This window comes from Rhinolophus hipposideros (genome assembly GCF_964194185.1).
Source record: "Rhinolophus hipposideros genome assembly, chromosome: 23".
Lineage (NCBI taxonomy): Eukaryota > Metazoa > Chordata > Mammalia > Chiroptera > Rhinolophidae > Rhinolophus > Rhinolophus hipposideros.
In genome coordinates this window covers 36,096,101-36,120,907 of record NC_138069.1, presented here as the reverse complement: position 1 = coordinate 36,120,907, position 24,807 = coordinate 36,096,101, and the positions used below count along the sequence as shown (strand labels likewise).

At 44.7% G+C, this 24,807-nt stretch overlaps 1 protein-coding gene across 12 annotated transcripts in view; it reads right to left on the bottom strand.

The window, feature by feature from the left end:
• The window catches only part of TENM2 (teneurin transmembrane protein 2), a 1,145,520-nt gene that overhangs the window by 143,236 nt on the left and 977,477 nt on the right, over positions 1–24,807 (bottom strand). For all 12 annotated transcript variants that reach the window (XM_081034975.1, XM_081034979.1, XM_081034980.1 and 9 more), the window contains 2 exons: positions 15,317–15,512; positions 8,964–9,065 (listed from right to left, as the gene is read on the bottom strand). In XM_081034975.1, coding sequence (XP_080891101.1) covers positions 8,964–9,065; positions 15,317–15,512 — 298 coding nt within the window. The remainder of the gene's footprint in view (positions 1–8,963; positions 9,066–15,316; positions 15,513–24,807) is intronic.

Below are 24,807 nucleotides of genomic sequence, written 5' to 3'. Positions count from 1 at the left end.
ATGACTATTGTTATCAGGAGAAAACTGTTCCAACTCATCATGCTATAAAGAGACAGGAGAGCACCCTCTTTCGCGTCACCCATCCCAGCTGGCCTCTTCTCTAGAGATTGGTTCGTTTCCCAATACATAGGTTTTTCTAAAGCACCCACCTCTGTATGCATGACATCTACGGCATGTCCCCAGGGTGAGGCCCTCTGCTTTCTAAAGCTGCTCTGCAACTTATCCAGTTGTTCAAAAAGGAAAAATGAAAAAAGTTTCTATGCTCAGAAGCAAGTTAACGTGGGGCAGGGCTGCCTGGTTGAAGCCCTGTGCAGTGATTTGTTTGGTAATGTAGCAAGCATGAGAAATGTCTCAAGTGGCCAAGTTTTGGAGTTTGCCAACCTGGACTCGCGTGAGGGCACCAGACAAAGGGCACTGCAACTTCCAACTGGGGATGCAGGTGTCCTCCCGGCCTGCTGGGCAAGCGGGCGGCGGGGGGGGAAGGGAAGGGGAACGTGATACTGCTCCTGCTCCCTGTGCTCTATGGGTCACCTTAGCAGAGCTCGAGGGCAATGTTATCGAGACTTAGACTTGCATGTGCAGACGAGTCTTTTGGGGAACCTGTCTGAATGTGGATTCTGACCCAGAATGTTTGCCATGGGGCCTGAGGGTTTGGGTATTTAACAAACTCCCTGGGCTGATGCGAGGACCTCAGACCTTCTGAATCAGAAACTCTGGGGGGAGCCCAGAAGGTGTGTGATTCTGATGGTATTGTTCTCAAGCCATAACTGGGCATGCGCCTTAACTTCTCCAAGCCTCAGTAGCCTTAGCTGTGAAATGGGGATGATAACACTATATGCTGTGAAGATGAAATGAGATCATTCAGGGAAAACCCTTTGCACAGTGCCCGGCACTTACTTCGTCTTCAGTATCCTTATACTGACTCTGCCAAGTGTGGTCGCTCAGTCACTTTCTGCAAAGTGTGTACCAACTGCTTCAAGCCCCTCGTCCTGGGCCCTTGCTGCCTAGGACTTCATGCATGTTTTCTCAGGCCAGGGATGGGAGGAAGGAAGGTGAGATTCAACCTCCAACTGCAATGGGCTGTGGAATGGCTCTTATGGGCAGCGGCCAGGGCTCCTGGACAGTCGGCATTAATGGAGATTGTGGGTACCCACAATCTAGGGTAGCAGAGGGAGAGAGGTGTGAAAGACAGAGGGGTCTTGAGGAACAATTATGGTGCATACATGTATGTTCCAGGAAGGACAGGCAGGAGTGAGCATCTTTCATTGAGACAGGTGAGGCCAGCTCCAAAAGGGGAAATGGCTTCTGTGCCAAGGAAGCTGACTGGGTGGGAAGACCCCTGACCATCAGGGAGGGGATGGAGGTGCCTGTCATCCCTTTCCTGAGTGCAGAGGTTTACCATGGGGAGTGACTAATGGGGAGATAGGAAAACAGGTTACGAGGCCGACTTAGCTGTGAGTCTGACAGCTGAACTCTCTATGGGGGCTTTGAGAGGGGTCACTGCCCTCCATTTAGGGGTCTTCCTGCCAAATCACTCCTGTGTGGCCATTAGGGCCACAAGCTTCAGCGTCAGCCAGACATGGCCTCAAAAATCTAGCGCTGCAATGTGACCTTGGGCAAGTAGCTTATTTTCTTTGAGTTTCTTTCTCCTGTAAAATAGTGTTAATAACGAGATTTCAAATGCTGTTTGTGAAGATTAATGCTAGCTAATATTTATAGTGCACTTAACACATGCCAAGCACAGTTCTACCCACTTCAAAAGTACTTACTTTTTAGTCCTCACAGCAATGCAATAGGTAGATTGCTATTGCCCCCATTTCATGGATGAGGAAACCGAGACTTAGAGAGGTTAGTTTTCTAAAATGGGTACAGGTAACTAGAGGAGCATGGACTCAATCTCTATAGCTTTCATTCTTAATCATTCTGTTCTTTTGAAATAATACATGTAAAACTGCAGAATAAATCGTTTCTTTTCTGTAAACGATTTCTTTTCTTTGTTTTTTTCATTCCTCTTTTTTTTCCCTTCTGTTCTCATTTCCTCCCTTCATTTAAATTTGTGCTTAGAATTGGCTGATGTATTACTGCATGACAAATCTGACAAATAAGAGCCTTGTTCTGCAGCGCTCACTTTGGTTCTTGCACATATTTCTGGCTGTGTTTTCATCTTGCTAAGCCTTGTCCCCTAAATTCAAGTTGTCAGATATTTAGAGAGCACATACTATTTCCTGGATACCAAACTGGGAGCTGGGAAGTACAAAGAGGAAGCTAGAAGCTTGTGATACAGCAGGAGAATCCGATGTGACCTCCTAGCGAGAACATGGCACAGCATGAAGGAAGGGCCACTGCCAAGACGCTGCCAAGCCTTGGTGACGGCAGGTTCCTACCTCGGGGTGCTTCAGGCGGGTGGTGACCTCTGAGCCTGGCCTTCAAGGATGAGCAGCTGTTTGATAGGAAAGGTTGGGATTGACAAGAACATTTAAGCCAAGAAAACAGTATGAGCAAAGAGGAAGAGGCAGAGCCATCGTGCTTTATGAGGGACACGTATCTGGACTCCATGGCATATGGGCCTTAGTGAGAGATGATGGTGTAAAAGTAGCTTACGTCATGGAAGGCCTTGAATGTCATTCTAGAAATGTGTTCTTTATTCTCAGAATATGGCCTCTGACCACCTGCATCAGAACACCCCTGAGAGGCTTATTAAAAATGCACATGCCTGAACCACACACGAGGCCTGTGGATACAGAATTAGCTGGCATGGGGAAGGGCCTGGGAATATGCATTTATGACAATTTCCCCAGAGAAATGTCTTTAAACCAAAGTTTAACAAACGCTGTGGGAGGCAACTTGGAAACACTGAAGGTGTTTGAGGAGAGCAGTGATAATTTCCTGAGAGCTCTGGGAGAATTGGGGTGGGCAGGGGGAGGAATGCCATCAGGGAGAGGCTGGTGGCCAAGTGAACAGGACAGTGGCTGTGAAGGCAGAGAGCAAACACGGAGCAGAGCACGCTGGAGGTCCAGGAAACAGGAGTTGGCAGATGATGGCTTGAGGGAGGTGGTGGAATGTATCTGGTACCTGGGAGGAGAGGGGTTCAGGGCAGCAGGCTCTGAAGGCAGATGCACTTTGTTTCAAATACTGTCTCTGTCACTTTCTACCAAGTAAAGCCCAGTTTCTGTTCCTGTAAAACTTTTCTTGGGCTCACACCTAAGTCCTAGTATGCCACCGCCACACAAACTGCCTGCCAAGTACCTCTTCCAAGGTTAATCTTACGACTGGGCTAACACTGGGAGTCCTGGTCATACTGCCTGGCTTGAATTCCAGCGATACCGCTTCTAGCTGAGGGATCTAACCTCTCTGTGCTTCATTTTCCTCATCTATAAAAGGGGATAACAATTACCTATAAAATAGGCCTATTGACGAGTAAATGAGATTCTTATGCAGTTGCTTGGTACAGTGGTTGGCATACAGCAAGAACTCCGTACATGGCAGCCATGATGACGATTATCATTTTACTTCAGTGTTGGAACCCCAAGAGGGACTGCGTAGTGGGTACATTTGCCAGTTAACAGGAGAAAAATGGCAGGATCCCCAGTCTCATTTTTCAAGGCTCCAGAGAAGCTGGGTAGGAGCTAAAACCAGGCCCTAGAGAGAAGACTTTATGTTCCCGTGATTGTGGCATTTTTGGGCCTCCCTTGAGAGCTGTTCAGCAGCAGGAGTTGTCATTTCTAATAGCTGTTAAATACGCATTACCCAACATGTACAGCTCTGGTGTGTTAAGTTTCTACTGCAGGTTGGGGCCTCAAGCTCAGAACCAAAGAAGCCATCTGAGGACCCTGTGTCAAAACAGGATAATCAGAAGCCTTGGTTGTTTTTTTTTTTTTTTTTTTTGGTTTTGTGTGTTTTTTTGAATGCAAGGCTGCCTTACAAATAACCCAAGGAAGCACCTTCAATCAATGAAAGACTTTCAAATAAAAGTAAATAAAAGAAAAAGGAATCATAATTAAAAAGCATCTAGCCCTCAACAAATAGCATTAAAGCAAAGTAATGAGAAAGTCACGCAAAAGGAATAGTGATAATCAGAAACTGTAGACTAAACAATACCATGAATTATAAGCACAATTACAGCTGGGCAGGAGAGGCACCTGATGGAAAATGATACAAATTACCAGGAAAGAAATGCCATTTTTTCCTCCAGCTCTGAATCTGAACAGATTGCTTATTACACTGCACAATTAATGAAATTCTATGCTGAAAGACACTATTCAGTGCCGTTCCTTCACTAGACAGAGTTTCCTGCACATTCCCTGACACTCATTGGCTGTTTTCATAGATCCAAACTTCCCTGCTTCATAAACTCCCTTATTCTCCCCTTCGTAACATCCACGGCATCCAGAGCCCATGTCACAGCCCTGTGGACTTAGCTTACATTTCCTATGCACTTGCCCTGAGCGTCCATCAGGCCGGAAGCTCTCAGAAGGCTGGGCCATGGCACACTTGCTCCCCATTATATTTTTTTGCACTTATCGCAGTACCTAGCTCATGCCAGGCACGTATTAGGCATTTGATGGATGCAGAAATAAGTTCTGTCCCCTCAAATGTGTTAGGACCCTCATGCCTTCTTTCGATGTGAGGGTCAGTTCCATTTGGACTTCTGGGCCCCTCAGAACCCCCATCTCGGTGGGGGCGACCGAATGAAGGCTCTGCAAATGCATCCTGACTGATTCCTCCACTCACGGCAAGGATGCCTTCGCATGCCTGATGCAGACTGGCAGGTTTATAAGAAGCCAAGGCACTGCCGCCCCATCGCACATCTCACAGTGTGAGGTCAAGGGAGTAAATCCATATTTCTGTCACCAGGACACATGCCCGGTTGTGATCTCACTTGCTAACGTGGCAAATTCCTCCCCTGGCCGGAGGGCCTGAGTCTGCCAGCTGGCTGTAGCAGTAACGGCATCCTGGGCACAGCTGTCAGTGAAGGAACCAAGATGAACGTGAATTTGTGAAGAGGGAGGACCTCAGGCTCAGCTCTCCTAAGGGCTTTTATCAAGAAAGAAGGGAAAAATGATCATGGGCCACGGCCGGGAGATGGCAGGCACCGTCCTGTGGAGCGGGAGATGCAGGACGAGCTGTCTTTCCTGTCTGCACTTGCTAGCACGATGACCTCACCCTGTCTGCTCCAGGTTATTTCCTGCGAATACTTAGGAGCTTCTTGGGCTCAAAAGTTGTTTGTGAGTGGCAATTTGTTATGGCCCCTGACAAATTGAGCAGGACCAATGGGATAGAACATCCCAGCATCTCTGCATTATGTGTTAGGTGGTGGGGGAGGGGATGGGGCACGCACACACACACACACACACACACACATATACTCTGACACACACAGCCACATTGAAATATTTTTTTGTATTAAAAAATCAGAAGTGCATCTTTGACAACATTCACCTAGGAGGGTGAGGCATCTTGCTAAAAATGCATAACGTCACTCTCGTCATGAGAAACCATCAGGTAGACCCACACTGAGGGCCGTACTACACAACATCTGATAGTACTCTTCAAAACGGTCAAGGTCACGGAGACATGAGAGACAAGAAAAGGACTGAAGGACCCTCACAGATTAGAAGGCACTAAGGAGACAGGACAGCTAAGTGCAGTGTGGGGTCTGGACCAGAAAACAAGAGCCCTGTTAGAAAAAAGCCTGTCAATTAGTCAGGGGGATTGCCTCGATGTTAATTTCCTCGTTTCAATCACTGAACTATGATAGTTTAAAATGCTGACATTAGGGGAAGTTGGGTGAACTCTATATGGGACTTTTATGTACTATTTTTGCAATGTGTCTGCAAGTCTAAAATGATTTCACTATAAAATTAAGCTGTAAACATTGGGAAGGTTGGTTAAAATAGGATTTACCTCATAGTGGTGATATGAGGACAAATAAGAGTATACATTAAGTACTTTGCACAATTCCTGGTGTATAGTTAGAACTTAATAACTATTAACTGTTATCTAAAAATAATCTGAAGTAGAGGTATAACATACCACAAGTAAGTCTGTCACTAATCATTACATTTACCCACTTGAAGCTGGCACCGTTAAATCTCGGTGCCCATTTTTACTGGGTTCTCACATTATCATACATGTGTAGTTAGTGAATTTGGTTGTTTTCAACAGCCAATGCTTAGGAGATTAGATAGATATTCAAGGCTTGAGTCTCTCTAGGAACCAGGCTGGCTCCCAGGAGCGCAGCTCCACTTTGGGGCTCCTTGATGGGAAATAAGTGTGTGAGAAGATGACTTAGCTGGAAAGCTCATCACAGTGAAAATATTACTCTCTTGGTATGGTTAAAGGCGGACTTAGCAGTTCCTATTTATTGCCATTGATTTTAGTTTTCCCGCTTTTAATTTTTGATTTTGACATTGTTCCTTTTAAGATAAATTTATGTATGTAAATATGATGAGTTGACTGAAGTAAATAATACGGACGACCCAGGAGTTTGGCAAAAATCATAAAGGGGGTACACGAAAGAGCAGAGATTGGGAAAGAAGGGCGTAGAATAATGAGAAAGCTAGTGCTGCTAATGAAATAGCTTCAACTGTGTCCATTTCAAAAATTCGTAGGAAGCAATATCTTTAGGGCAGAAAGGTAGAAGCTTACTCTTAACACTCTTAAGCCAACTTTGCCAAGAATACAGGGAGAAAGAAGGAGAAAGCAATTTTATTCCTTAAACGCTTCAATTTTGTCAACCGTATGCATCAACAGCTAAATTAAAACATACACGTTCAAAGGCTGATTTCAGGAACAGCTCCTGAATATGCAGCAGTAACTACTCTTAACGGCCACTCAATATTTGTTTCCCAAGGATCAATTATATACCACGGCTGATGCACACTTGCAGTGTGTGCCCTGCCACAGTACAGGTGGTGAATTCAAAACACACGGAGAGTCCTTTTAAGCAGCTAAATGCACACCCCATTACAGATCCATCTTGTAGAATGGACACTCGTCTGCAAATGGATTTAGAGCGAAGGGTTCTTAAATGGCTGGGGTACTTAGGGCTGAAAGGCCAGTCACTGGACGTGCAGCCCGAGCACACATGGTTTTTAGCATTAATAATACACTGATGTGTGTCAGTGTTAATATACACTTACAGCTCACAGCCTGTGCAGCTGAGTGTCCAGCCCATTGGCAGTCACGTATAAAAGGACTGTTCTGTCTTTCCTCTCATCAATGCCTACACTCCCAGGAAAATTAGATTACGCAAGAAAAGCTATTCAAATGACATTGAGGTTTTCTTTCCTTCCAAGCCTTGGCTAGGGACGCAATCAGCACGGCGATGCGACCTGCCATCCATCTTCCTCCATCAGGGTCCCTTGACGGAGCCTGGGCCAAGCACTCGTTGGACTACTGGGTAATGTGTCCCCCTGCCATTGGGCAGAGTGTGCTAGGGTGAGAAACAGCCAAGAGAATTGTCTGGTGGCCTCTTGCTCTCTTTTCTTTTTGTTTCTGGTAAGTTTACCAAACCTTTCACATTACTGTGTGACAGAGGATATCTGATTCAGGAATTAGCCTTAAGCACAAGCGACCACATCCAGAATGTCAAGCACAAAAAAAAAAAAAAAAAAAACGTCCCAGTCACGTGTCAGTCAGCATTCAGAAGGATGGAAATAACAAATCTTTGAAATATCGTGAATATATGAAATACGATTTTCCCAGCAACTGCGGTGAGCATGGGGTAAAGGAGAAGCACCAGTTAGCATTACAGAGCAGCTGTGTTAGTAATTGTCTCTCTCTCAGAACCTCAAGGCAGGAGGGTCTTTAAATGAAGGCACATCAAAATAACAAAAAGGTGATACACATATGTAAATAAATATAACATGATATGTGCATAAATAAAAAATGGTAAAAATAAACCCTCTGAGGGCTCACAGAGGGTTCAGCTAAGGGCTTTGGGTATGTTATACCACGCTCACAACGAACTTATGAAGGAACTTCCCACTTTTCCAAAGGAGGAAATAGAGACTCAGAAATATTGGATCACTTGTTCAAAGTCACACAGATACTCAATGGCAGAGCTGGGTCTGCAACCTCGGAGCAAGAGCTTGGAGCCTCTCCACTACTGTTTTTCAGACTGGGATATGACCTACTGGTGGGTGGGGAACCGGTGTAGTTGGTTTTAACAGGTAATTTGTTTTTTAATAAAATAGGGTAGACTAGAAAAGGAACATAGAGTAAAGATAAGTGTTGCTCTGTGAAAGTTTTATTTCAATTTTATAGTTGTATCTATGCAGAATATACACGTGTGTGTGTGTGCGCACGTGTGCACCATGTCTAAAAAGTGTGAGCAGCTCTGCTTTCCACTACACTTGCATTTGATTGTGCCACTTGAAGGTCATGCTCAAGGTCACTTGCAAGCTAGATAGGTAGGCCCTAGGTCCCCTGTTCTTGTGAGAGTCATTTGCTTTCCTATATAACCTTTCCCTCACGAATCCCAGGGTCCCAGCCATTCTGTGCAAAGCAGTGTAGATAAATTAATAATACAATTTAAAACCGATTCCACCAAGATAAATAGCACTTCCTAGATTAACAGCATAGCTGGCTGGAATGAATGAAATTTACTCACCCTGAGATGCTTAATCTTCCATTACATAGAAGTTAATGACTATAAGAAAGGAGTGATGGTAATTCACTTCTGCTTTTACAGGAAATCCAACCATTTCATTTTTAGCACGTCTTTCTTCTCAGCACACCTTAGTGCCAAGGATAACTGCCCTGCTCCTATAGGCACGTTGGCCAATTGTCATGTATCAAAGTCTACTCTTTGCCAAAGGGTGCGGCCTTCTAGCATGCATGGGCTTACACGATGTCCCAGCAGAATTTGTGGGGAGGCTCCGTGGATGCCCTCCCTCTCATCCCTTCTGAGAAGCCTGTGTTCTGTTTTCCAACCACAGCAGGGAAGGAGTGGTAAATACCTTTAGCACAATCTGCTCCTAGAAATCCTGGGAAGCAGTGACACAGCCCGGACACACATTCGCCATTCCCATGGCAGTTACGTGGACAGTCTTGCACAGAATCTGAAAAAAAGAGAGAAATTTAGTAACTACCTTTCCCTCTGCCTGCTGGTGAAGAAACTTAATAATCAGCCATCTACCATTTTTAACGACCCATGGTGGTAACCTCAGGGGACCGGGAGGGAGGAGCGTAAATGTGTGAAATATGAGAATGGGGAGTGGTGGAGACTAGGGGAATTTGGACAATCCATGGACCTAACCACCACTCTCCATCGAAGTAACCCAGACAGGAAGACAGGGCTACCATTGCTGTGGCTTTTGCTTTAAAAACAAAACAAAACAAAAAAACCCTACCTAGCTGGATTTAAAAACTGAAATTCCCTAGGTTTGAATGTTGACAAGTTTTAAACACTGTGAGCCCCCACCCCAAATATCATCTGAGCAATCCGAGCTAGACTGCCATGGGGGACATCAGCTTATAGAGTCGGGTACAGAGGATGATTCTACAAGTGACAGAGGTTATTCCTGATCTCAGGTTGTAGATTAAAAAAATTCCCTGCTTTAAGGAATTCGAACAAAAGAAAAAATTCAATTATGTGACTGATCAATTTAGGCATGATTTTGGGGTCCATTAAGTAGTAGGTTCGGATTATACAAGTCCTTTTATGCCTACCTTACGCGGACGTTAGTTTTCATGACACTAAATTAGTCCACGTTTGTTCTAACCTGCATGGCCATCTTATTTTATGATTTACTTTTCTATCTATACTTGCATGTCATCCCTTTACCTTCAAAAAGATCATTTTGGCACTTTTTAATGTTGATTTGGGTCTGCACAGAAAGAGACATACTCTTTTAAAATGATTAGCTATCCTCATTTTTGCCTTAAATTAAAACAAACACATTTAGACGTTTAGGTTGCAAATTATACTAAATGATGAAATGAGAAACACAAGCCACTATGCCCAAAATGTGACACGACACAGCCCCTGGGGAGGTGGAGACATCGATGTCGTGAGGTTGCGTGAAAGACTCTAAAATCTAATTGTTGCTGATGGAGTCGCCGGAGAATGGCCAAAGAGGTTTTTCCTTTAAACCAGATTTCCCACTGATTCTCACTCGGGACTGAAAAACCAAACCATGTGGCAGGGCTTTCTTTCCAGTGTCTCACTTCTCAGCTACTTCTTCCGGAAGCAGACCTAGTTGGTTTCTGGCACCCTGAGGAGAATTCAATGAGTGCATTTGCCTTTTCAAAATCAGGTAAAAGACTATAGACTCCACCAAGCCAATCTCTTACATGTCTAACAATTAACGTTTCGGGATGAAACTCCTTGCGGCTGGCTATATAAAGGTGGGCTAAGAAGCATCCCCGTGGCTGCCAAATTGTTCCATCTAGTCAGCATTCGTTCATTCAAAAATCATGAGGTTGAATCATATGAAGGAGCTGCTTTTGCAGGTCAAAAGTCAGCAATTTCACATGGTGTTAGGAGAGAATTCTCCACGGGTTTTTTTTTGTGTGTGTGTTTTTGAATATCTTGTAAGCATTGGCACTGACTGCATAGTGAGTCCTGCATTAGTCCTGAACTATCTTTTTGAGGTTGTTTGTGTAGAGAACAGCCTCGGAAGATAGAGATAGTGGGTGTCTCTGGAGCAATTAGCAGGTTTACTTACTGTCCAGTATAATGAAGAAAATGGCTTCCTCTGGAGCATAGAACAGGCCAACTGACCACCCATTTTAAGGGACTCAGGTAGAGTAAACTCAGGGTTCTCTCCTGTAGTGTAGCCATCTGCATGTGCAGGTATCACCTGGCCCTGTTCCTGTTGCTCTGTGGGAACTGGGGCTGGCGGACCTGGCACACGTACTGATACTCTGGATATTGCGCTGCTCTGAGTAATCAAGTCCTTTGTCTCTGACCCAGGAGTCTTGTGTCTCCTGATAATCTCTACGACACTGTGCCAGGGTGACGTGTTCGCCTACAATTAGGGTGAGATCTCTGACCTGTCACTGTCCTTGACATGGTTTACACTATTAATTGAGCACCTATCGTATGCAAGGCATTGGTGAATACAGTGGTAAATAAGACAGACTCGGCGCCTGCCCTCACAGAACTTTCATGGTCATTCAGAATACAGGCCAACACAATCACCAAACAAATAAAATAAACCCTGTGATAAGCTCTGAACAGAGTAAGATGCTGTGATAGAGAGTGACAGGAGGAAGCTACTTAGAGATCAGGTCGTGGGGCCTCTCTATTCCAGGCAGATGACATTTAAGGGTGAGCTGTAACAGGCAAATGAAGAACTAGGAGGAGTATTCCAGGCAAGAGGAATAGATTATACAAAGGCCCTGGGGTGGAAAAGAGCAGAAATGAATCCAATACGGCTGGAGGGTAACAGATAAGAAAGAGTGTGACATAAGATAAGTTTGGAGGGGAGGTCACCCAGGGACATGCAGGCGACATGGATGAGTTCGATTTTATTCTGGGTCCAGTGGGAACAAATGAGAAGGTTTAAACATAGGAATGGCATTATTAAGCTTATGTTTTAAGAAGTCACTCCTACAGAGGAGATGGAGATTGCTTCTCACTGAGCACCTGGTCTGGGGATAGTGTGGTGGAAACTGACATCACTGAGGCCAAAAGTCCCTTTTCTGAAACCTAACATCTTCAGAGATAAAACAGGGATGGTGCAGAGAGGCTTTGCCACTGCAGTCCCATGCAAAATGACCGAGATCTTTACACAGGCTTCTTGCTGGGCTGGAAGGCTTCCTTTGTCCTTCAGCAGAGGTATTTGTCCTTAAGTCTCAGTTTAGATAACATTTAGTTCCAGGACATCTTCCTTCCTCACTTCCTACAGTCTGGGTTTTGTACCCATCCTTTATGTTCCCGTAATTCCTATAATTGCCTTTTTTATGTCCCTGTCTTCTCTCATCGAGCTCCATGAGGCAGACCCAAGACTGGAATTGCTCACCCAGGTATTCTCCATGCTTGCTACACAGTAGGTCCTTGGCAAACAGCTGTCAAAATGGGTGTATGTGTGTATGTGCATGTATGTAGGACAATCTAGAATAAGCAGAAACTGTAATGAAGAGCATTTTTCTTTTCCAAGGTCTTTCCCAAGAGTATTTAATTTCCCCAAGGTCTTCTATTTGAAGCATTTCTACAGTTTTTGAGGGAAAAACCAATTATGCAGTACTGCTGAACTATCAAAGGATCCCACCCTTTAGTCTCCTTTTTCCAACACTCAACTAAATATTACCATCAAGATATCATCATCTTTCCTTTTTGTCAACTTGGTTTACGTTTCCTGGAGGGAATAATGGCAGGCGATGAAAATAAGCAGGAAATGGGACTTTCGCACAAATGGAGGCTAGACTCTATTAAATCCATACAGTGTTTCAAGAATGCCACTCTGTTGTCTCCTAAGATGAAACTCATTCCTGGAAGCAGGCTGCTTCTCTCCAAAATGCATCACAAGACTTCCCCAAGTCAAAGTTGTATTTTGTGTGATCACAGCTTGACACCTGCCTAACATTTTCCTTCTGTTTCCCATCACAGGGGCTTTTGGTGCTCCTGGCTGTTCCTGATGGAGAACTTTCTGATAATAGATATGTGTAGGAGAACCTCTGAACAAAGTAAAAACACTGTTCTTTTCCCTGCATTTCAGGCCAATCACTATCATCGCTCTATCAAGAGGTCGGCCCAACGATGAGGCCGATTACCTTTGACTTTCTCTTTGAGCTACAGTCCAGACAAGAGAATTCCTCTGGGGGGAATTGCTATTCCCACCTCTGGCTGGCAGGTGAGGGAGGGTAATGGCCTGGGGGAAGGGCATCTCACTAACTCAACGTCTGGGTCTACACGGATAAAGGAAAAAGGAGATGGGGGCAGAAGCCATTATTAAACTTGCTGTGGTGTGTGTGTGTGTGTGTGTGTGTGAGAGAGAGAGAGAGAGAGAGAGAGAGAGAGAGAGAGAGAGAGAGAGAGAGAGAGAGAGAGAGAGAGAGGATTTATTTGGCTGGAATTCAAAGCAATCCAGTGGTTAAGAGTCCTGACTCCACCTGTTATGCGCTGTGTGTGCCCTCGGGCAAGTTGTTTCACTTCTCTCAGTCTTGGCTTCCTCATCTGGCTCCATGGGTTGACTGAGTTAATCCCACAAAGGTCCTAATCCAGGGGCTGGCACACAGACAATACTCTATAAATGTGTTTTTGTCGTTAGCCATCTCACTGAGTCCTCATAGACTCCAGCTGAGCCAGATGTTGTGTGTGGTGTGTGCTTCTGTGTATGTGTCAAGCCTTTTGAGTTCAAACACAAGGTAATAAAAACGGTATCATTTCTTAAGCTAAAGATTATTATTATTTTTTTACCCCAACATCTCAAACTCGTTCTAAATGTGTGGCCATTTTCTTCCTTTTGTGAGCTGGTTTTTATCCTTTTACATTTCCCCACCGTCGGTACAAAACCTGATCCTAGAAACCTTCCCTGACTGTGGAGGACTTCTCCAGTGACTTGCACTATACAACATTTATGACGTTCGTTTAGATCAGGGGTTGGCAAAGTTTTTCTGTAAAGGCACAGATAGCAAATATTTAGGCTTTGTAAGCCAAACTGTCTCTGTTGCAAATACTCAACTCTGTCATTTTAGCTGCCACAGACAACATGTACACAGATGAACATGGCCGTGCTCCAGTAAAACTTTATTTATAAAAACAGGCAGTGGGCCAGGCTCCGCCCATGGGCTCGAGTGTGCCAACCCAAATGCTTTGGAGCATTTGGCTGCCCTGACAGGGCCAATCCTTCCTTAGCAGAGGGAAGAAGGATGAATTTCATTCCTATGGTCAATACCAAATCCTGTCTGATTTTGTGCCATTCTGAAGTTGTGGCCACTGATGAAGAACTACCACTTGAGTTTCAGATTCGTCTATATAGATCTTTCAAGAAGCAGGGACCCCTCAGAGAAATCCATGAGGCCAATAGAGAAGTTCTTCACATGCAGTTAATAGAAAAACAGCTCTACAAGCTGCACTCCTAAATAAATCATCAGCTCTCATTCAGTCACTACCAACTCCATTCTAGGCGTGTGCCATAGATGACATCACACCATCTTCTCCTTGGGGGACTTGCTCACTACCTTTCCACGAATGAAACTGAGGCTCAGGGAGGTACATGACTTTCCTGGGGACAATGTAGGAAAGATAGCTGGGATTTAATCCTACATCGACCAGGCCTTTCCTCATGAAACCCCCGTAGTTAGGCTTCTCCAGTGAACCTTCATGCTGCTGGGACAAGGTGCTGCTGCAGAAAGGCAATGGGCAAAGCCCAGGAGCTCATGCCACTGCCACCACGTCCACATCCTGGGACCTTGAGGGACTCAGTTTTCTGAACCTCAATTTATTCCTCTGGAAAATGGGTCTACAATCTGCCCTGATACAGAGAAGTTCTACCCAGGATGAGTTATTATCCTTAGTAAGAAGATTAAAACCTAATGACAAGATAATGTTAAAATATCTGTAGCTTATTTGCTTCTTAAAATTCTTAGGGTTTGCTTTAGAAAATTCCTTGCAATCTTCTCAAACTAATGGCCCTTTTGGGGGTTTGCATATATATATATATATATATATATATATATATATATATATATATATATATATATATATAGGAAATTTGGGATAAAACCTTAGCTTTTCCTTTCATAGCTAATAAAAGCAGGGCTAAAACATGCCTTAAATGACAAGTGCTCAATTTAAGCATTTTGAGATTTACCTACTGGGGAACAAAGTTATAATGTCTTTTTTTCTTAAGTCTCTATATATTTTTTCCTGACTTATTTTTATGTTTTCTTTTTAAACTCTTTATTTTGAGATTTTCTCAACTTTTAAGAGAAATTCAGAGCTGACGTGGATGGTCAGTATTTATTGGCAGCACTATATGTTTAGAGATGTATACGCTTTATTTTATGTATTCCTGACAATGGACCTGGGAGGTGGGTACCAGTTAGTTCTGCTTTACCACAAGGAAACTGAGGCTTCTAAGAGTACGGTGACCTTCCTAGGTGGTGTGGCCGGGACTCAAGCCAGGTAGGGTGACCTGACTCTTCACCACAACCGAATTCTTGGGACTCACGGTGGCTCTGTCATGATGGAAGCCACATTCATATTTTCATCAGGCTCATTTTAGATGGGTGATACTAGGAGGCCTAAATTAAGGTTCCTGATTTGGTAAAAATGACCTTGGCAGATGTGTCTTCTACAGAGAAGCCCAGAGCATTTCCATCCTTTCCGTGGTGACACGTCACCTCGGAGATCCCCACCTACCTAAGACAACAGTGCTGAAGGAGACCAGCTCTTTGTCCTTGCCATCATTGTAGAAGGCCAGGTGCCACAGGCCCACGTCCAGGTACTGCACAAACACGGCTTCGTTTTGAACCAGGGTCTGTATACTCCGGCGTTCCCTGGGGGACTCAACCACACTCCACTTCTCCTTCCCGTCCAGACGCTCCATGAAGTCATACTAGGAAAAGGAGAGAGACTGACACGTGTGAAACAGGGTACAGACCTGGTCCCCTGGCTCGCACCGTCCCCTCCCAGCCCATTAGTTAGTTACCTGAGAAATACTTTTCAGTACATTTTACTATGAGCTCGTCCAGTAAAACAAGAGTCACACAAGTTGTAACACTAAGTCATCATTGTATTATGTTTATAATATGGCTAATAGTTTCATTACTAGAGGTCACAACCTCTTTTCTGCGGGTCTCTGAAATCCAAAAAGCTTTAAAACCAAAAGAGTTTTGATGTCTTCTTCACTGTTGTTGTCTCCTTCCTTCTCCTGCCCTTCTCCCCTTCTTCATCGTGTGTGCATGTGCGTGTGTGAGAGATACGGGTTATTACTCCACTCCCTACTGGGTGTTATATAATGTAGTATATTCCAAGCATACCTTTTCTGTAATTCCTAAAATTCTGAATTGCAAAACACATCTGACTCCCCATTAGTTTCAGATAAGGATTACGGATCTATGTTATCAGCCACCATTTACAGATCATTTACTAAGGGAAGGTGGGACAGCGGAGTGGTTAAGACTAAGGGTTGTGTTGAAAAAAACCATCCACGAAATGAAAAGGCAGCTTACTGAATGGGAGAAGATATTTGCAAATGATATATATGATAAGGGGATTAATCTCCAAAATATATAAAGAACTCATGCATCAAAAAAAACCCAAACATCAAAAAACAAAACAATGCAATTAAAAAATGGGCAGAGGACCTACATAGACATTTCTTTAAAGACATACAGATGGCCAACACCCAAAAGCTGCTCAACGTCACTAATCATCAGGGAAAGGCAAATGAACACCTCAATGACATATCACCCCACAACTGTCAGAGTGGCTATTACCAAAAAGATAAAAAACAAGTGTTGGTGAGAATGTGGAGAAAAGGGCACCTTCGTGCAAGGTTGGCAGGAATGTAAACGGGTGCAGCTACTGTGGAAAACCGTATGGAGGAGCCTCAAAAAATTAGAAACAGAGCTACCATATGACCCAGAAATTCTACTCCTCGGTATTTATCTGCGACAATAAAAACACTAATTTGAAAAGATATCACACCATGTTCACTGCAGCATTATTTATAATAGTCACAATATGGAAGCAACCTAAGTGTCCATCAATTGATGATAATAAAGGCGTGGTATATATACACACATATGTGTATGTGTGTGTGTGCATGTGTGTGCATATATATATATATATACATATATATATATATGTAACGGAATACTACTTAGCTATAAAAAAGAATGAAATCTTGCCACTTTTGACAACATGGATGAACCTAGAGGGTATTACACTAAGTGACATAAGTCACAAAGAGAAAGACAAATATGGTATGATTTCACTTCACGTGGAATGTAAAAAACAAAAACAAACAAAACAAAACAGAAACAGACTAACAGACATGGAGAACAAACTGAAGATTCCAAGAGGGGGAGAAGAGTGGAGGGTATGGGTGAAAACGGTGAAGGGGATTAAGAAGTACAAACTTCCAATTATAAAATAAATTAGTGGTGGGTATGTAATGTATAGTCTAGGGGATAGAGTCAATAATATCGTAATAACTGTACAGTGACAAATGGTTACTAGATTTATTGTGGTGATCGCTTCGTAAGTTGTCTAAACGTCAAATTGGTATGTTGTACACATAAAACTAATAGAATATTGTGTGTCAACTATACTCTAACTTAAAAACAAAAAATGCAGGCTGTGGAGCCAGACTTCCTGGGAGAGAATCTGCACTTAGTAGCTTCTTCACCTGTCTGTGACTTAGTTCTCCATCCACAAAACTGAGAAAATAATGTACCTATGTTATAGGATTGTTGTGAGAAATAAGATAATATTTAGAACAGTGCCTGGCACAGAGCAAACACAAAATACAGGTTAGCTATCGCCACCATCATCATCTTATTCAAGTTTTGCATAACTCCTATAAGATAGGTACTATTTGTATCTTATATTACAGACAAACAAACAAACAAACAAAAAAACAACCGTAGCCTCAGAGAAGTCACATAAGCAACTAAGTGGCCAAGCCAAAATTTGGACCTAGATCTGTTCAGCTGCACAGTGCCTGGCTTCAGAAAAACCAGCCATTAAATGTAAAACTGTGTCTCCGTGGAAACGAGGTTCAGGACTGGAGGCAATCAGGGAGAGATGGAGTGGTCAGCCAAGGCTACTAGGATGGCGGGTGGCGAGGGCAAGTGTGGCTCCAGAGAGGCCTGTTGTAGGGGACGGGGAGCTGCTGTGGGGGGTAGTGGGAGCCACTGAAGATCCTGGAGCAGTGACCGATGTGGTAAAAGGAACGTTTTCAGCCATTCATCAGCAGGCAGGATGTGAGATGTTCTAGGGGAAAGATGAAAAGAAACAGGAAGACCAACTAGGAAGCAACTGCAGAGAGTGACATGGACCTGGATTAGGACAGTGAATGGGAAGAGGGGACAACTTTGGAGGGACATTTCTAAGGAAGAGAGGACAGCGCGTGATCCTGGGTTGGATAGAGAGCATGAAGGAAAAGGCAGAGAGGACATCCATGTTTCTTTCTTGTCAACAAGAAAATCAATAAGACCCAGGTAGCAACGAACTAATCCTGTGAACTCTTTCAAAATCACTGAGACAGAAAAGTCATTTGTGTAGTGACTTTCATAGGACATTCAAAGTGCATATCTTTAGCATATAAAAACCACCAATGTGGGACTATGCTCCATCTCACCACTTCCCCTCCACGAAAAGGCTTTTTTATATGTTCCAGACATCATCTCTAACCCCTTTCATAAACCTCACAGGACAAAACTCCAGGAATCTACTCATGTGACTTCTCCATCATCAGTATTGCCAGCTTTTCCCATGTGAAATGTGATCATTGAAACTAAAAGAGTTGATAATCTTAAGTACAAAGGCTTTGCTGTCAGACAAAACTGGGTTTGAATTCTGACTCTGCCATTTGCTATTGTTTGAAGTTGGGCAAATCTTTTACCCTCTTTCTTATCTGCTTCTAGGGAGTAATAACACCCACCATTCTGAGATGTTATAAGGATGACATGAGATAACGCTTAGGGCAGTGCCTGGAAGATAATAAGCATTTTATTAAGTACCTCGTGATTATGAGTCACTTACTCACAAATCGTAATAATCACAGAAGAGAAACTCATGACTCTAGTTTTTACATCTGGGGGAGTTACAGATGGTTGCTATTAGGAAGTGGAAATTTCCCCATCTCTCAACAAACGAGTGTTTGTATTTAGCTTCCTTCTACTCCATATCCCATTGGTCACAGCTGTCTTCATGGGACAGAATAAACGATTTGAAGTGACGTGACAAACCGATGCTGCTTTCGGAGACCTTTGTAACCAAAGCATTTGTTCCTTAGCAACCTTGTAAATGTCCAACTACCAAGACCCATGTCTACAAATTGCTGTCAGCCAGAGAAATGAGTGTAACTTCCTTGATACCAAGGTGAGAAGAATATACTTCATTTGGGGTCTGGGATATCACCCCCATGAGGAAATGTTTGGGGAAGGTGATTACTTGTGTGGGGCCATTGCTCATTATTAATTTGGGCATCAGTCATCTCTTGCTGAACAGGCAGACCAGCCAAGGGGCACAGAAATGGCTTAGGACCCACGGCACTGCTCGTTGTCCAACCAATCAAATTACTCTGGGAAGAGGCATTTGTCAGAGGAGAGAGAGAGGACATCTACTTTGGCTGGCTCCTCAGAGGCCCTCCACAGAAGCATGGAGGGCAGTTTTCATTTAAGGAGGAATCTGTGTGCCAGGGGCTCTCAACGAGAGCACTGGGACATGTGGCTGGCATATGATATGGTGTCTGATGTGTCTTCATCCTGTATCCTTTTATTGTGCTTTATTTTTTCCAAAGCACATATCACCCTCTAAACTGATATAAATTATTTCTACGCCTATTGTCAGTCTACCCAGAAGCACGTCACCTTCAGGAGGGTGGGGATTTCATCTGCATGGTAGAGTGGGTAAGAGGGAGGGCTTCCCAGTTGGCTGTCTGGGTAGAATCATAGCTCTGCCACTCACTTGCTCTGACACTTACACAAGCCATTTAAATTCTCTGTGCCTCAGTCTCCTTACCTTTAAAATGGGGATAATAATAGTACCTACACTGAAACACTGCTGTAAGGTTTAAATGAGTCAAGTCATATAAAGCGCTGAGCATAGTAAATACCTGACATTTGGTAGGCACTCCTTAGTTTCTCTCTGATGATTACAATTCACCACTATAACTAGGTCATCTTGAGCAGAGTCTGACCAACAAATATTTGTTAAGTATCAAATGAATAAAACACTGACTTTGTAAATGAGTTCCATGGAAAAGAAACTAAGTTGGAACGTATTCAAGGATCTGCCTCGAATAATAATCACTTGTCTTCTAGTTTTCTAATTTCCCATGAGCTTTCTTGACTAGGAGGGAAAGGGGCACAGTTTCAGTCTGCAAGCCTGGCTCTTGCACCATCCAACGTGGAACACGCAGATAATGGGACAAGTGCGGCCCAAGGTATTTGTGCATTCATGTATCATCAAGATGTGAGAGTTCACTCTATAAGGTCACTGAGTTCACCTTTCCATTTCTCAATGGGATGATGTACGGGGCATGCTTTCTTTTGTTGGACTTCCTTTGCTTTTTCTCGTCTTCCTTTCCTTCCTCTGTTGATACTGTTCCTTAGTGACCACTGTGTTAGATTGCCAGTCGCTTCCATATCAGGTTTTGTCCCTCCCAGCCTCTTTGCTGACAGATGGGAGCATGTGACAGTGCTCCAGTCGATGGAACACAAGCTGTGGGAGGTCCTCCACTTCTAGACCCTGCCATTAAATGTCCTGTGCCTTCTTCTACTCACTCCTGCTCCATGTCTGTCCGCTTGTGGAGAGTGCGAGAGCACTCTCGAAGCCCAAGATGCCAGAGCCACAAGATAGGAGCGGCCTGGACTTTAGAATCAGCACTTGGAGGACAGCCTGAAATTGTAACGGCAGCAAGCCATCAACACATTAAATTAAATCGCTGAAATGTTGAGGCTTAGGTATTTGTTACTTGAACATAACCATCAGATTCTTGACCTCGTGCTTCTCTTTCTTCCCCATTCACTCCTCAAGTTAATAGTAACTTGCAGAGCACTTTCCATTTCTTATGGAAATGGGCTGGTAGAAGAGAATCACCCAGGAATGAACGGCAGCAGCATCTTCTGTTGGTCAAGCTCTAGCCGATCATGTGTAGTGTGTCCATCCCGATTTTCCCAGGAGTGTCCTAGTTTCTGCCTCTTGTACCTCCTTTTGCTCTGCAAAGTACTCTGATTTGGAATATACTGTTACCTTCCTCCCAGCTTAACACATACTGAGCAGCATCACGGAGCATCATTCACAGCTGCTACAACTTGGGGAAGAGTTGGAGACTAGAAACACAAGGTGGATCAACTCAGCCAGGCACACAGACAGGCTTCCAGGGCAGGGAGAGCAGAGCTCAGGCAGAAGCTCGTTGGCATTGAGGCCATCTGGTTCAGGAGAGCCTTAAGCTCACTAGGATTCCTAGACTGCCGCCTGGCTAGCTTGCTTGGCAGCCTGGCTGCCACTAGAAGGAGGCCATTTTCCAAAAGCTCCAGCCCTGGCGAGAGTTGCTTTTTTACGCCCCAGCACTGGGGATTGATAACTCAGGCTTAGTACCAGGGACATCTGTCTCCTCTGTTCCAGAAGCTCATCATGCTCAGTCCTGGATATGGGGGTACTTGGGGGGGGCATGTCGCACTTGGTTGACTAAGAAGGTTGCTCCAGCGCACATTCCATCTAATCGATGTGCAGAAGCCCTGGAAGAAGATTAGGAAGCATGTGACAAAAGCCCAGGAGGGGGACACATGTGCGCACGGGCTGGCTCCGGGAGGAAGTCTGTCTTCCAAGGCAGCTTGTCTCTCTTGATTTGGTAATAATGCCACCCAGAGGGTGACAGCACAATAACCCAAAATAAACACCCCCGCACCTCAAACTTCTCTCTCTTTCCGTGGACTTTGAAAAATAACCCACGTTGGCATGCAATGTGAGGGCTGTGCCTTTCAGTCATCAGTCATACCCTAAAGTGGCATGAAAATGCAACTTGTACGGGCGCTCAAGAGGCAAAGAAATAAACCACAGCACATATTTGATCCAATTATAAATCTGCCCCACTTCTTGGCAGAGACCGAGGAGGAATGGTAATTAAGATAACTTAGTGGATTTCCAGAGGAGCTGGAAGAGAGAGCAGAGGAGACTGGACCGTTGAGCAGGGCCTGTCACCCTCCCAGAAGGGAAAGCATTCACAGGCAGGGGGCGTGCAGGCGAGAGATGTTTCTGGAAGCTACTCCAATACACACCTGCCAAAGGGAACAAGGTTAAAGACAGACTCATTGTCCTTCTGCGAGATGTTATTACTGGGTCCAGGACCCTGGGAAACGGGAAAAGTAACTTTACTGCTATTTGGAACATCTGCTGATTGAGGGTCGATGTGGATGGGAAAAGCAATACATGCTGACATTTCCCACGGTTGCTTGGTGTTGATTCTACCTCAGGTGGCAGGCCATACTCCTCAGCTGGTAGGATTGCAGGCACGCAGCATGTGTGAGCGAGGGCTGCTTGAAGCCATGTTACCGCAGGGACTGGTGGTGGGGGTTACTCTTGGGGGTCTGCGCATCTCTTTCTGCCTCCAGCCAGGCCCGTGGCAAAGTGCGCCCACTAGGCTGATGCCTCTTTAAAGCTCAGTACAATTTCTCTTCTCTCCTTCAAAGAGGCTGAGTGTTAAGGGAAGTGTGAACGGATGACACTGGCAGGGCCATGCTCCAGAGGGAGCAGGCTTCCCTTCGCGTGGCTCCCCCTGTCTTTTTCAGGCCTCCACGCTCAGTTCCACCTAGTGTCCAAGTCACTTAACTAGATGCTGATTGGCCCCGCTGCAGGCACTGCTGGCGCCACTCTCTACCAGGTATGAGAACAAGATTCTGGACAGGAAACCACCGTATTTGCAAACGGTAACAACTCATTGTGCCAGGCTCCACAGATAAGGACCAAGGGGACCAAAGATAGAGAAGAACGAAACACAGTTCCTTAAGAGAAGGAGTAGGGGTGGAACACATCCACACGGCTGGAATTCTCAATTCTTTCAGCACATGCCCTCTTGCAGCAGTGCAAAAAGTAATTATCAAAAATAAGAAGAATCTTTTTTTTTTTTCTCCCCTGGGCACTTGCCGTGTGCCAGGCATAAAAGCAACTGCTGACATGTGTCATCTCACTTCATCCTCCCAGAAACCCTAGTCTTATCCCCATTTCTCAGGAGACGACAATGTCTGTTAGAGAAGTGACCCACCCAGTGCCCTTGACCGTGGTTGGTGGCCAAACGAGGACCTGAGTTTTGATTTGCATGATCAAACATCGTGGGAGCTTGCCTCGAGTTTTCAAAGAACCTGGCTGTAGCTGTCAGCATATCTGGCAGCTGGCCTGGTTTGTAAATGTCCTCAGATGCCACTGAGCAGAGATGGGGAAGAAGGCAGAGCTCAGCAGTGCTAGGGTCAGACTTGAACAGAAGCAGGTTGGGGACCCAAAGACAGGGATGCTTTCCATTGGAGTAGAAGAAAAAGGATGCCAGGAAAAGTCTGGAAGGCTTTGCTGAGTGTTGGCTGTACTGGTCTATACACAGCTTTTGCCAATCTCCAAACTCTCCTCCTCCTTGGATTCCAGCTACACTGCTCTTTCCTCTCTTCCTGGAACATGCCAAGCTCACCCCCGCCTCAGGGCCTTTGCACGAGCTATTGCCTCTGCCAGGTCTGCTCTTCCTCCTGATCTTCTTACAGCTGCCTGCTTCTAGTCAATCCTGCCCTCCTACACCTCACAGCCTCAGAAAGTGCGTCCCTGACCACCCATCTAAAAGGCCTCTATCACTTCTTTTTCCGTCCTTAGAAAAAAACATACCACTCTCTGAAAAAACCCAGTATTTATCTACTAACTTACAGTCCATCTCTCTCCTCTTGGATACGTAAGAGTGGGAGACTTAACTGTTTTACTCAACACAGTATCCCCAGCGCCTAGAGCAGTGCCTGGCACACAGTAGGTACTCAGTCAGGATCTTGACTGAATGAAAAAAAACAAAACATTGAGGGCCAAAGGAAATAATACCCAGAGTGAAGTCTATACCAACACAGTGGAGTTTTGGTGATATAACTACTGAGGGGACATAAACTTTTAGGAAATTTTAGTAAACACTGTGCAGTTTTCCTGCATTTTTGTTTGCCAGTTGTTCAGATGATACAATAACATTTAATGAGGCCAGAGCACTGTTGAAATGATTCCCACGTATTGCCTTCTTGAATGTATAAGCTCTATTGAATAGGCGTCACTAGCCCCACTTCACACACAAGGAAACTGAGGCACGGAGAAGTTACATAACTTGCTCAAGAGCTGGAAGTGGTATAGCTGGGATTCAAGCCCAAGAAGCCAGCTTCAGAGAGCACGTCCTAACTCCCCTGCATTACAGGCGACTCAATATGCTGAACAAACAGGCGGCCAGCGGGCAGGGTTGGCCAGCCTCACCCATTTGGGGGCAGATCAAGGTCGCACTCTCTTGTCCCTGGGAAGGAGAAAGTATCCCAGAGGCAGTAGGACCTTTGATAACATGACAGGCTCTTGACTTAGCCTGTAGACGTGGTCGCAGGGGAAGTAGGACTGCAAATAGAATCACACTTGCGATAAACGACTTCATTCATTTTTTTGGATCCCATTTCTTTTGGCCTGGAATATCTCTTTCCTGTTGTGAGGCTGGGGCTGTTACACAAAGGCTGGGGTGCCTGGAGCTCAGGGGGTACCCTGCCTACATGTAATGAGATGTAACAATTGTACTAATCTTACTGGGGAAAAGGAGTCCTTTAACGAACTGCTTAGAGTAGAAAGTAAGAAAGCAAGGCACTTGGGTGCTGGTGGGACTTCCCTGGAAGAATACTTTTCTGGTTACTGGAAACAGGAAGGAGCTCGAGAAAAGGAAGGGGAGGGCAGACGACAAGCAAGATGGTGGGGAACACCCAGGCCCCTTCCTGTGACTCACTCCCCACACTCCTAAATCTAAGAAAAAAGAGAGAGAAAACACTAAGGGAAATTGTGCTGATGCTTGGTTGAGCAAACGTCTCATGGAAGCCAGCAAAGAGGGTGAGCAGCGTTCCTGGATGTCACCAGGCAGGAAAGCAATGGTTAAGAGATACAAGAGGAGTAAGCCGCAGGAATGTGGAAACCAG